This window comes from Euprymna scolopes, chromosome 33 (assembly GCF_053919585.1).
Source record: "Euprymna scolopes isolate OS-2025 chromosome 33, ASM5391958v1, whole genome shotgun sequence".
NCBI lineage: Eukaryota > Metazoa > Mollusca > Cephalopoda > Sepiida > Sepiolidae > Euprymna > Euprymna scolopes.
In genome coordinates this window covers 89,734,283-89,746,858 of record NC_136514.1, presented here as the reverse complement: position 1 = coordinate 89,746,858, position 12,576 = coordinate 89,734,283, and the positions used below count along the sequence as shown (strand labels likewise).

General features: G+C 36.6%; 1 protein-coding gene across 42 annotated transcripts in view; it reads left to right on the top strand.

The window, feature by feature from the left end:
* Positions 1-12,576, top strand: part of LOC145258348 (uncharacterized) — a 393,885-nt gene that overhangs the window by 184,796 nt on the left and 196,513 nt on the right. For 18 of the 42 annotated variants that reach the window (XM_080116578.1, XM_080116579.1, XM_080116576.1 and 15 more), the window contains one exon: positions 7,456-7,530. The exons of the other annotated variants lie outside the window; for them this stretch is intronic. In XM_080116578.1, coding sequence (XP_079972704.1) covers positions 7,456-7,530 — 75 coding nt within the window. The remainder of the gene's footprint in view (positions 1-7,455; positions 7,531-12,576) is intronic. 42 annotated transcript variants of the gene reach the window in all.

Sequence of the window (12,576 nt, the reverse complement as noted above, 5' to 3'; positions counted from 1 at the left end):
TTATAAAAAAAAAAAAAATAGCCTTCATAGATTGCTACTAGGTAAAAACCGACAACATGTTCGTTAAAAACTGAGGAATGCTTGACTGACCGTTTCCAGCTATTTCCGCTAGCTGCTGAGCAAACCTGAGCCAACTTCATTAAAATCACGGGTCAATAAATACAAAAGCATAAAAAATCTGAATAAAATTAATGTATATACGATATGTATATATTTTGGAATTAAAATCAATGCATCAAGTACCATTAAGGGTTTTACATTGGCGTCAAAGTCTAAACCATTCTTGTGATGACCTTTTTACCCTGTTGATTGCAGTATGTTAATGGTCCCTCCCAGGCTTTTCCTTCTTTCTTTGAGAAGCAGTTAGTTTATCACTAATTGCCTAAGGTACCCCCTAAGGGAGGATGCCAACGGGACTGCCTAGATACTTTTTGCAGGCTAGAGTACTCTGCCTCAGGGGCTGACTTTCAATCACACTTTCCACTCAATGTATCTAATTTACCTGGCGCGGGAGGGTGATAAATACGATGAATACGTTATTTCATAGTAATAAGGAAAAAAAAAGGCGTTTTAATACTTTTTTCCATCCTAAGCGATACAAAAATTATCATGGCAACATTCTGTAAGACTCCATTTTTAAAAATCACGGTTCCTCATTTACTAATATATTAAAAGCAACAAAATCAAACCATTATTAGATGTACCGGGCATCACCAGATTACCTTGCATGTCAGCACAGATTGGGATAATGTCTCCTCAGTTAATAATATACTAGCAAGGAGACCTTATGATGCCCGGGAATGAATGATGATTAACAAATGTTTCACCCTCCCATATTTTTTGTCATCATAATCGGTGAAATCGACAATTTTTCAATCAAATCGATTAACTGCCTGCTTTGGTTCAGAACCCACTGTAGTGCACCAGGTGGGAGCTTCACATGCCTCCCTGGCGTGACATAGTGCATAATACATTGTAGTTTACATTGCACTGTAGAGAACCTACTGTTGCTTTTATAAAATTATTTTTATATAATGGTTTGAATTAAAGTTTAAAATGCAAAAGTGAAGTATCATGGTTCAGCTGTGATCTAATCAGAAACATTCATTTCAAATGCTGGTGCTACCAGATCAGGCTGTTTGAAGATACTGGCTTCCTAAGACGAAATGCACCTAACAGGGATACTTTTTTTTTTTCTACTTCCTTTTGAAAAACTTAATTATGTTCTGCAAAAACAAAACAACAACCCCCCTTTTTACCCCTTTTCCTTTTTCCCGTTTCTCTTTCTATCCCCCTCCCACTTCCTGACTGGTTTCCTAACTTAAAATGTACCAAACATTAATACTGTAACCTTTTTCCCTCTCCCATTGCAAAACTCATTCATGTTCTGCAATCTAAATGTAACAAGAAAAAAATGGCAGTTTGCGTTTGTGGAACTCTCTTCCTGTTAACTGTTTTCCCTGCTGCTACCAGATCAGGCTGTCTGAAGATATTGGCTTCCTGAGACGAAATGCACCTAACATTGATGCTTTTTGATTTTTCTACTTTTTTTTTTTGCAAAACTTAATGTTCTGCAAAACCAAAAACAACAATCCCCCCTTTCCCCTTTTCCTTTTTCCCATTCCCCCGTTCTCTTTCTATCCCCCCCCCCACTTCCTGACTGGTTTCCTAACTTAAAATGTACCAAACATTAATACTGTAACCCTTTTCCCTCTCCCATTGCAAAACTCCTTCATGCTCTGCAGCTCAGGAAGCAAAAACGATAAAATCTATTATAAAAACAATCAAACCAAACACTACAAACGAACGATTAAAGATACAAAAAGCTTGAAGAATAAAAACCTTCTACAAAATAATTGATTCCAACATGAATACCATTTCCAAAATAACCGGATTCGGCATTAAATAACCCAAAAAGGGTTGATATACCGTAAAACAAAACAACCAAACGAACCATTTCAAATGCGCCCCTGTCATATCAAAGAACTTATTGCTGATTTTATATGCCGGGCCTGTCTGCTTGCCCAGTGATAATGGCTTGAATTCAAGTTTACATGCAAAAGTCAAGTATCATAATTCAGTTGTGCTCTAAACAGAAACATTCATTTCAAATGTGATTTAGTCAAAATCGCCTGTTCCTTCTATCGTTCTTTTGATTATTGATACTTATAGAAGACATTCCAATACAAAAACTATCTAGGAACACTGCCAATACGTTTGCGTGAAATTAAAAAAAAAAAAACAATCAGCCCAGCCATTTAGAAGTCCATACAAAATGAACTCACACACAAAAAGTTCCTTTTTGTAGAATACTAGCGGGGGTGCCCGGCGTTGCCCGGGTGTCTTGGTGTAGAGAGATGGGTCAAAACAACAGGTGCGGGGATGCCCAGGTGTGTGTAGATTGTGTAGTGAAAAAAAAAAAACGGAAACAAAACAAAAGTGGTAGTAGTGGAGGAAAAAAATCAAAACAACAGGTGTTAAAAAAAAAAATTGGTAGTAGGCAGGCAAGCTCGAACCCTGTAACGCAAAGGAGAAAAAAAAAATGTGACATCTAAGATGATGTCTCCATGGCCGACCGGAAGTGGAGAGTGTTAGGGTTAGTCAATTGAAAAAAAGACGATGACTTGCAAAAATGAGGGCACAAAAATCGACCCCTCCTTGTACAAAACGGCTAAGTTTAGGGTAAAGGAATTAATGTTTTTGGCCAATTTTTCGATATTTGTCGTCCGAAGAGCAGACGTTTAAAATGGCACCAGTTTTGTCAGGTTCCGACTCTTGAAAGTTTTTGCGAGACACATGCACACACATTTTGCCTTTTATATATTAGACTAACCTGGTTGCCTGGTGTTGCCCGGGTGTTTGGAGGTGTGTGTTGAGAAAAAAGAAAAAAAGGAGCGGTAGTAGGCAAGCAGGCTCAAAACCGTGAAAAAAAATGTGACGTCTTTGCTGTTGTGCCTATCGTCAAACTGAAAGTAGCAAACGTTTAAATTAAGGCTATTCAATCGAAAAGAGGGATGACTTTCGAAAATATTGGCAAAAAAAGCAATCCCTCTTTGTAGAAAAATGCCCAGTTGAGTGTGAAGGAATGAATATTTTTAGCCAATTTTTCAATATTTGTCATCTGGAGGGTCAAGCTTCAAAACGATACTGATCTTGTGAAAATCCGTCGCCTTTGTTGAAAGTTTTAGGCAGACATACAAACGTACATACATACATTTAAACAGACAGGTGAGCTTTATATTATAGGCTAGTGGGGGTGGTACTCGGCGTTGCCCGGGTGTTTCGAGGTGTATTTGTTAAAAAAAAACATTGGCCGGGCGTTTTGGAGGTGTAAAAGAAAAAAATAGTTTTAGTAGGAAAGTAGGATTGAACCCCGATGCCTTGACGTGAAGGTGGAAACGAAAGGAAAAAAAGCCAGACACCTAACCACCTCGGCTACGAGGGAAGGGGAATTGATAGGTGTATTAAAATAAGGTTTATAAAACGAAATAAACAGGTGCGATGTCTGACCTAGTTTTGCGCTGTAAGCCAGATCATTCGCTTTTCAAAGACGCGGCGAGCTGGTAAAAGTCGGGCAAATTAAATAGAAAGGTGACCCCCGTTAAGTCGTAGATATTATCATTTAGACGTGATATAAAAAGTTTTAAGAATGAGCAACCTCCCCGAGAAGACCTTGGAAAAATGCCTTTTGCAGACATACACAAAAAGCGAACATAGACATTTTCGCTTTTATGTATATATAGATGTAGAGATACATAATTTTTTTATCACATCAATTTTTATGATTACCAGAATGTGTTGGGTTTACAAGTTTGTGTGTAGTTGTATGTATTTATAATGAACCGTAAATTAAAGGGAAATAATTCAGTTTTGTATTGTTATATGCACACGTAAATTAGTCATATATACATGAGTTATGGCCATTGATAATTTGTTTCTTCCTTTAGTTGTTGGCAATCAGAATGATTGGTCGATCCTAATATTGTGAATTGTTGCCATAGTTGTCATGGCTGCTGCTGCTGCTAAGCATCATTCATTTTGTATGGATGAAATAATTATTGTTGGCATTGGTTTCCCCGATATCTTTCTAGTTAGAATTCTTTCTAGAAAATCATTGAATACTTACGTGAGAGACCACGTGAAGGTTGCCAACATCCCTAAGTGAAAGCGTTTCTGTGGAACGAACTGGCACACCCAGGTTTCCAGTCGATATCATTAACCACTTAGCTACCTTACATTGCTGATTAGCAACTTTTTTTTTATTAATAAAAAAAAAAAAAATGTAATTATCACAAAAATTTGATATCATTTTGGGGAGGGGAGGAAGAGAAGGGGCATTTTTCATCTCATATAACTTAAAGTATTTTTAACATTTAGCCCTAACCCTAACCCCACCCACCCCCACAAAAAAACAAAACAAAAAAAAAAACGGGAATTCAGTCTTGAAACATGCAATCATCTATACACATAACGGACAAAATGGACGTGTGTCTGTATGTCTGCCAAAAACTTTCGACACACGTGACGGATCCTAAAAAGATCAGTATCGTTTTGAAGCTCGATCCTTTGGATGACAAATATCGAAAAATTGGCCAAAACATTAATTTCTTCACCCTAAACTCGTCAGTTTTCTACAAGGAGGGGTCGATTTTTCTGCTGATATTTTTGCAAGTCACTATTTCTTTTCTATTGACTATGCTTAATTTCGACATTTGCGAATTCCAGTTTTGCCATGGACGCAACGGCAACGACGTCACGTCTTTTTTTTCACCGTCTTTTCCTCCTTCATGCTACGGGTCTGAGCCTGGCTGCCTTCTGGCTTCTTGGAATACAGTATTTTTCCAGCTCTTGGTTACGGTATTTGCCCTGCCTTACAGTGTTATTCATAATCTTATTTGATCATATACATGTCTATTATATACTGTACTGTATTTTGTTACTAATCGGTTCTCCAATTTATCAGAGAGGGACCTATGTTTTCAGTGGCATCCATTAGTCCGGACAGTTGTCAGATAACCGTCCATTAGTTTTTCCTGAAATTTTGCCACAAATTGTATTTCATTAAATAGATGTGCACAGTAAAAAAAATTTTTTGTGAAAATTCCCGTTGCGTGCCCAAGGGCTCAAAAGAGGTCAAAAATGCCCCCAAATGACCAAAAATGACACTTTTAATCCATCAATTAGATTTTTCTGAAACTTGGCCAAAATGTGGAGCCCATTGTTCTTAATATAAATCCAGTATGGGTGACCCTGGCAAAAAAGGGACTTTCAATGCTAAAAGCGTCCCTTTTTGTGGTTCTTTTTTCATATTTCTCAAAAACTTGATATGTCTGACTATATAGTGGTTTTTCATGGTGCTCAAATCAAATAGACATGTGTTAAGACCTGAAACTGCACCGTCTGTCCATTTTTATTGGGATTCGCCATTCCTAGGAGCTCCAAATGGGTCACAAATGCCCTCAAATTGCAAAAAATAATACTTTTTACCCCATAGCTTTTGCCAGATCCATTAGATTTTTCTGAAACTTGGCGAAAATGTGAAGGCAACGTTGGCCCTTCACACTTCTCACATTCATCATTTTTTTCACTATTTTTTGTGACGTCATCTCACATGCAGCATCAGAGGCGGCCATGCACGCGCGGCTTATTTTTAATGCCGTATCCTGAGATTCTACTGTAGTAACATTGAATGCTGCTAAGACAAAACGCCTTTCCTTTAACAGTTACAAGAAACCTTTTTATGGCTAATAGCATCTTACCTAAGAGTCAGACATTCAAACTCCTCAGTCTAAGATTCGCAGGCAACATGAATTGGAACAAATACATTGACGATACTGCCAAAGCTGCTGCAAAGAACGTGGACTCCCTCTACCATGCAAGAAAATGACTCGCACCAGGGAGCATCCTATATCTTTACAAAGTCACAATTCGGCCATGCACAGACTATTGTTACCACATCTGATCCGGTGCATCTACCACTGATTTCTCACTTTAAGGCAGGGTCCAGAAAAGTGTCTGAAATCTAATAAGTCCAACCTCTGTCCCATCACCACGAATGTCACCTCCCAGTGCCTGTTTTGCAAGTGCTTTAATGGAATGTGTTCATATGAATTTCATACCGTTTGTGCATCTTCAATGTACATACTCTCAACAGACAGCAAAATCACACCCCTTCACTGCAGAGGTCCCTAGATGCCAGAAAGCCTTCTACTTTCATAGTTTCTTCCCTTGTACTTCTAGACTTTGGAATTCCCTCCTTGTTTCTTGCTTCCCTGACTGTACTAATCTGCTGAATATTAATTAAATAATATATATACCATTTGGTATGGACCCAACCATGGAAAACGATAATAAATTATCGTGGATTTATAAGACCAAAAACTCCAACCTTGATCGCCATTTAGTGGATAGACGCTGAATCTCTATGGTTCCAAGTGAAAATTGTCTGAAGTTAGCGGTTTCAATCCTATCCAAAGCCGGCCAGAAGCTTACTTGACCAAAACGTGGTGAGACGACAACAACTATGGATGGCAGTAATTGCTGAGAACGCAGTTAAGAGATTTGGAGTTTCTATCCCGTCGCGGTTACCACCTGACGAAGGCCTGAGGAATAGCTGGCCAAAACGTCGTGAAGCAACATCTAAAAAAGATGAGGATAATCGTCCGCAATTAATAAATTGATAAATAATACTCATTTGAATAATGAATTCCAATTAAATAATATATAATCTGCTGAAATTTAAATGTAATGTGAACAGACATCTTGCTGCTTAACTCCCTACAATCCCTTGTTAGACATGATCCAAAATGGTAGCCCCTTATGTTCCAGGTGGCAGTTGACTTGTTTGCGGAGGTGGAAAAGAGTATTAAAAAATAAAAAAAAAACAGATACTTTTCAAATCGCTTATTTAATTCAAATTGTTCATGTTGGTGTGTCTGCTGTTTTTTTTTTTTTTTTTTTTTTTTTGCTTGTGGGTCACCACTTATCAAGGCCCGAAGGCCACTTGAGAACAAAGGTTAATGGATGTAAGGTAGTCGTGTAGTAATTGTTAATGGTGTAAATTGGGTAAAATTCGATTATTTACGAGGACTGCTCAATAAGAATTTGTTTACATTGGATTTGGAAGCTACCATGTTGCATTCACCCCCCCCCCCCCGGGAAGCAGACCAGTGGAACAGTGTTCCACAGGGGGGGGGGATTGTTTTTTTATTTTTATTTTCATCCATGTTTCTTGGCATTCGTTTTCATATTTTTCTTTCACTCGTATGGGTTTTAATCCAAGTGTGTGTGCGTGTGTGTGTGTGTGTGTGTGTGTGCGTGTTTTTTTTTTTTAATTTCCTTGTTAAATATCGTCTCTACATTTGTGTTTCTTTCACATTTAACGTTAATCAAACTGTTGCCATTATTATTATTATCATTACCTTTTTTTTTCTTTTGTTTTTTCCACTGTTACAGTCATTTCTCTAAGCAGTACAGACTACGATGATGAAGATGATGGTCCGCCCCTAACTTACCACAGCTCTGCTACCTGTGAGTGGTCACCGTCGGCTAGATTAGTCCCACCCCTTTCCTTTCTCCCCTCCCTCTTTCGCTCTGGAAAGGGGAATGTGTGTGTTGTGTGTATATGAGAGGGAGAGGAGAAGACTTGCCCTCTTCTGTGTTTATGCCCTTTCTTTTTCTCTCTCTCTCCCCCTCTCTCTCTCTCTCCCTCCCACCTATACAATAAAAAAAAAAAAAATCGAACAAAAAACACTATCTTTGTAGAATGTTCTCTGCATTATTTACCAAATACCACAAAACTCATTCACAAGACAAACATATCAGTTTTAGGTAAAATTGAATTATACCACCCCTATTCCAAATTCATTCGTAAGTGCTTGTCTGAGCTTCAATCTAGCCCCCACTCCCCCCAAAAAAATTTTCACAAAAAGCACTCGTCTAGTTACAACCACTATCAACAATTTCCCCTACTCTCTATCTATGCCTAACGCAAATTCCATGAACAAAGCTTCTTTCCTTGAGCTGCTCACTTGTGGAACTTTGTTCCACTTGCCTGTTTCCCAGCTGACTACAACATGATCATCTTCAAGTCCAATGTAAACAAGTTCTTGCTGTCCTACCGTCTTAAATAATCAAATTCTACTCAATTTTCACCAAAAATCATCACTAAGCTGTTGTCTCATTGACCACCTCATTGATTAGTTTTTATCCTTCAGTGACTTTTGTTCCTTGATAAGTGGTGATTCTCTTATAAAAAAAAAAAAAATGCTGCCATCGATGAACTGTTTCTCTTGTTGTTGAATATCTTTTATTTCAAATGAAGATTGTCAACACTCCTAAGTGAAAATGTTTCTATGGAATACACTGGATTTGAACCTGGCACACCCAGGTTGTCAGTCCATCTCATTAACCACTTACTTCATCTTCTGACTTTTGGATAAATATGGTAAAATCGTCCCAAAAATGGCCCCTAGGGGTACATCCAAGAGTTATCACGAAGTATAGACAAACAAAATTATATAGAAATCAGTTAGTTACAATTTTTTAGAAAGTTTTATAAAAATCCAAGGCACCAATTTTTTTTTTTATAAACACAAAAGTGTCAATTTAAGCCATTTTAACACAAAAGGTACCCCTACGGGGGGCAACCAGAGTTTTTCCAGAAAATCTATTCTATTACTTTTTTACTCATTTGTGCAAAATTTGAAAAAATTCCAAGGCGTAGTTATTGAGAAAAATGTGGACGGACGAACGGACAAGGGTGAATTTACAGGTCCACCCTCCTTTTATCGGGGGGGGGGGGGGTCAAAAATTACTTTTTAATTAGAATTATTTTGTGGTTTTCAATAAACATTTAAAAAAAAAAAAAATCCATGTTTATTTGATGTTTAGTTTTCATTTATACAACATAATCACGTTTCCATTAGATCACCAAAGTTAAGCAACCCTGGACCTGGCCAGTACTAAAATGGGTGACCATTTGGGAATTCCAGGTGTTGTATGTGCTCTCCGCTTATCTTGGCATTGTTTCCAGTCGTCCTGGACCTCTCCTTGCCACTGAACTCAAGCAGTGCCGATTCAGGAGAAGTGTGGTTGAGGATTGCGCAACCCTTGCCTCACAATTAAACACGTAGCTACCCTTACAGGGGATATCAAGCAAATTTTAATAACAAAATTTTACCTCCAAAAGATTTTGTGACGTTTTTTCATCATTACTTTTTTGTGCAGGAGATGCAGTTTATTGATGGCAGCTGACTTTTGTGCATTTAAAATGTCGGCATGTGAGCAAGAAAATTCGGGTTTGTATTACTGTACACATAGATTCGAAAAAGTTGTCAAAAAAACAAATATATAACAAATAAATGTTATCAAAGGCAAAATAAGTTACTTTTCTACCTAACTGGATATATTTTTCGTGTTTTTATTCAATGTAACATATTTATTCAGCTCGAAAAACATGCAGTGTTTACCGATGTATTGGAAAATTCAAAATGGCGCCCGACTCTCTCTTTAACATGGTAAGTTCAGGAAAAGATGTTATAAATAATAAACTAGACAAAATATTGTTAGAAATTCGCTCAATATATGTTACCGTGACATAAGTTGACATATATTTAGTGTTTTTTTAATAGTATTTTGTCTAGTGTATTATTTATTACACCTTTTCCCAAACTTACCCTGTTAAAGAGAGTGTCGGTCGCCATTTTGAATTTTCCAATACATCGGTAAACACTGCATGTTTTTCGAGCTGAATAAACATGTTACATTGAATAAAAACACAAAAGATGTATCCAGTTTGGTAGAAAAGTAACTTATCTTGCCTTTGATAATATTTATTTGTTATATATTTGTTTTTTGACAACTTTTTCGAATCTGTATACAGTAATACAAACCCAAAAATTCAATATTGCCGGATGTTAATCAATAAAGATAGATTCTTGTTTTTACATCAGCTATGACCATGTAAAAGTGTTAATTATGTTATTCCATACCGATCATGGCTGAGAGAACAAGAAAAATTTACCCCCACCCCAAATCTGAAAGTTAAATAAAAATTAAATGTAACATTCTGTATAAATTCGCAAGAACGTTCAAGGTTGCAGTTTAACTATTTATGTACGACAACTGCTCCTGCTGATTCTTTTTTTCCTGTGATATTTAAGCACGGCAAATTAAAGCACAATTTAAAAAAAAATTTTTTTTTTAAGCTAAAATTCTTTGTAAAGGATAAACAAATTTTAAGGAGGATTTTGTAATTTGCGGGAAACATTGTCCGTGAGCTGTTCACGCTTTCTTTTCTCTCCTTGACAAAGAGATATATTCTCAAAAGAAATTGGGAAAATCTACACGTATACCTTCTTGTACAGACACTGTTATTGAATAAATATGCATAATTGAAAATTATTCAAATTTCTTCAACATTGTAAACCCTGACAAAAAATCCGGTTTGGAGTCCACTGCGATACTTTTCTGTGCTAGCTCTCACCATATTGGCTTGTCATTCTGTCAGACTTTGTCTGCAATACCGAGAGGTGGACCCTGGTAACTGGTCAAACCTAGGTCGCCTTATCACATGCGCAGGCCTGCATTTGGAGAGGCAACTACAGCTTCGGCTTTATAGCCAGAGCAGATGCTGCAGTGCACCAGACTAGATGTAGAGCAATATTCCCATTAGACAGAATGTGACCATCACAGAATATTAAAAAAAAAAAAAAATACAATTTCCAACGTTTACATTATTTGGATAAATATTTTTTTTTTTCACTCATGTTCACCTCTTACAAACCATATTGCCACTTGGACATAAGGGACTACTATTTGGGGCCATGTCTAGGAAACATTAACAAGATATTTGTTTATGTTACATTTAAATTTCTGCATATCAGTACAGCCAGGAAAGCAGGCAGCAGGAAGGGAATTCCAAGGTCTAGCTGTTCGAGAGAGGAAACTCTTAGAATAGAAAGCTTTCTGGCATTTAGGGGCATCAACAGATCTTATTGCTGAGCGGGTTTGTCGGGGATATGTACGTCGAGGGGACACAAGTGAAACAAGTTCATCAGAACACATTCTATTAAAATATTTGTAAAACAGGCACAGTGATGTAACATTGCGGTGATGGGACAGTGGCTGAAGCTTAGTTGATAAAGTGGGACTGATTAGATTGACAACTCTTTTTTGGACTTTATCTAAGAGGGAGAGACTAGTGTTAGATGCACCAGCCCAGATGTTGCCACAATACTCCATGCATGGGCGAATTCTGATCTTAAGCTTTAAAACGTTGAACGCAAAAGATGAGAGCAGTAATCCAAATAATCCAAATAATGTGAGTTATCAATTCTTATCTAAAAAAAAAAAAGAAATCCTGAAACAATTTCCAACATTTTTTTCTCAAGATAAAACTAATAGCAAAAAACTCTAACATGCATTTCACATGAAATGGTGGTGTGCGTATAATACTGAAGAATGTCCAAGTTCTTTTCTACTTTTGTTCTTGATAATTTGAGGAAGAGAGTTCTCTTGAGTTAGTGTCAAGTTGTCTCCCCTGCATTATTCTTCTTTTTTTTTTCTGCTTATTTCTTTATTTGAGGCGATTTCCATCTTTTTGTTTTTGTTCTTATGAGTTTTTCACTTTTTTTTCTCTCATTCCTATATATTTTCTTTTTTCATTGTTTCCTGTTCAGAATCCTCGTCTGTCACTTCTCACCTGTGCCTTCCCACGTGAATCTTGTGTTCACCTTACCTACCTTGACCATCATTTTTCACATGTCAGTTTTGGCTGCGTATTACACAAAAACAAAATATTTAAAAAAAAAAAAAAACCGAAAAAAACGGGATTCTTCCTTGCCATTTGTATACATAGTGTTGTTAAAGTTTGCTATTTGTGATTTTTGCACATTATAAGTTTTGATTTTCTTCCCTTCTATAGTCTGTCATCTATTTTCTGCTCGCCCTTTTTTTTTTTTTTTTTTTTTTTTTTTTTTTTTTTTGCTCATTCGTGCTCTATCCTTAGTCTTCTTCCCTCTCCTCATCATTGTACTTACTAATCTTGTGTTCTTGTGTCATTTTTGTGTATTCCTTATGAGAAGGGCAATTATGAATGATTCCATATGAACTTTATTGCTGTTGTCTTTTGCAGAATCCTTTCTTTGATGTTATCAGTGTGTTGCATACTTGTTTAGTCACTCTTTTTATTTTACAACACACACACACACACATATATATATATATATATATATATATATACACACACATATATATATATATATATATATATAAGATGTTGTTTTGTTTTGGTTTTAGCGATATGTTTTGAATGAATTCAATCATTTACGAAAGTGCATTTTTACCTAAATGCGAGTTGGGAATAATTTTCCTTTTTTTAACCAATTTGGTACCCCCACATGGGGAGCGGTATATATATCATTTTTAAAATGTAATTATCCACTGAAGTGTAAAGATTAATAATTGTAAATTATGAATCAGTTTCAAAAGGATAAACAAACAAAATCAAAGTGAGTGTATGATCGTTTCGGAAACGATATTCATTTTATTAAAATTGACAAAAATCGACAAAGA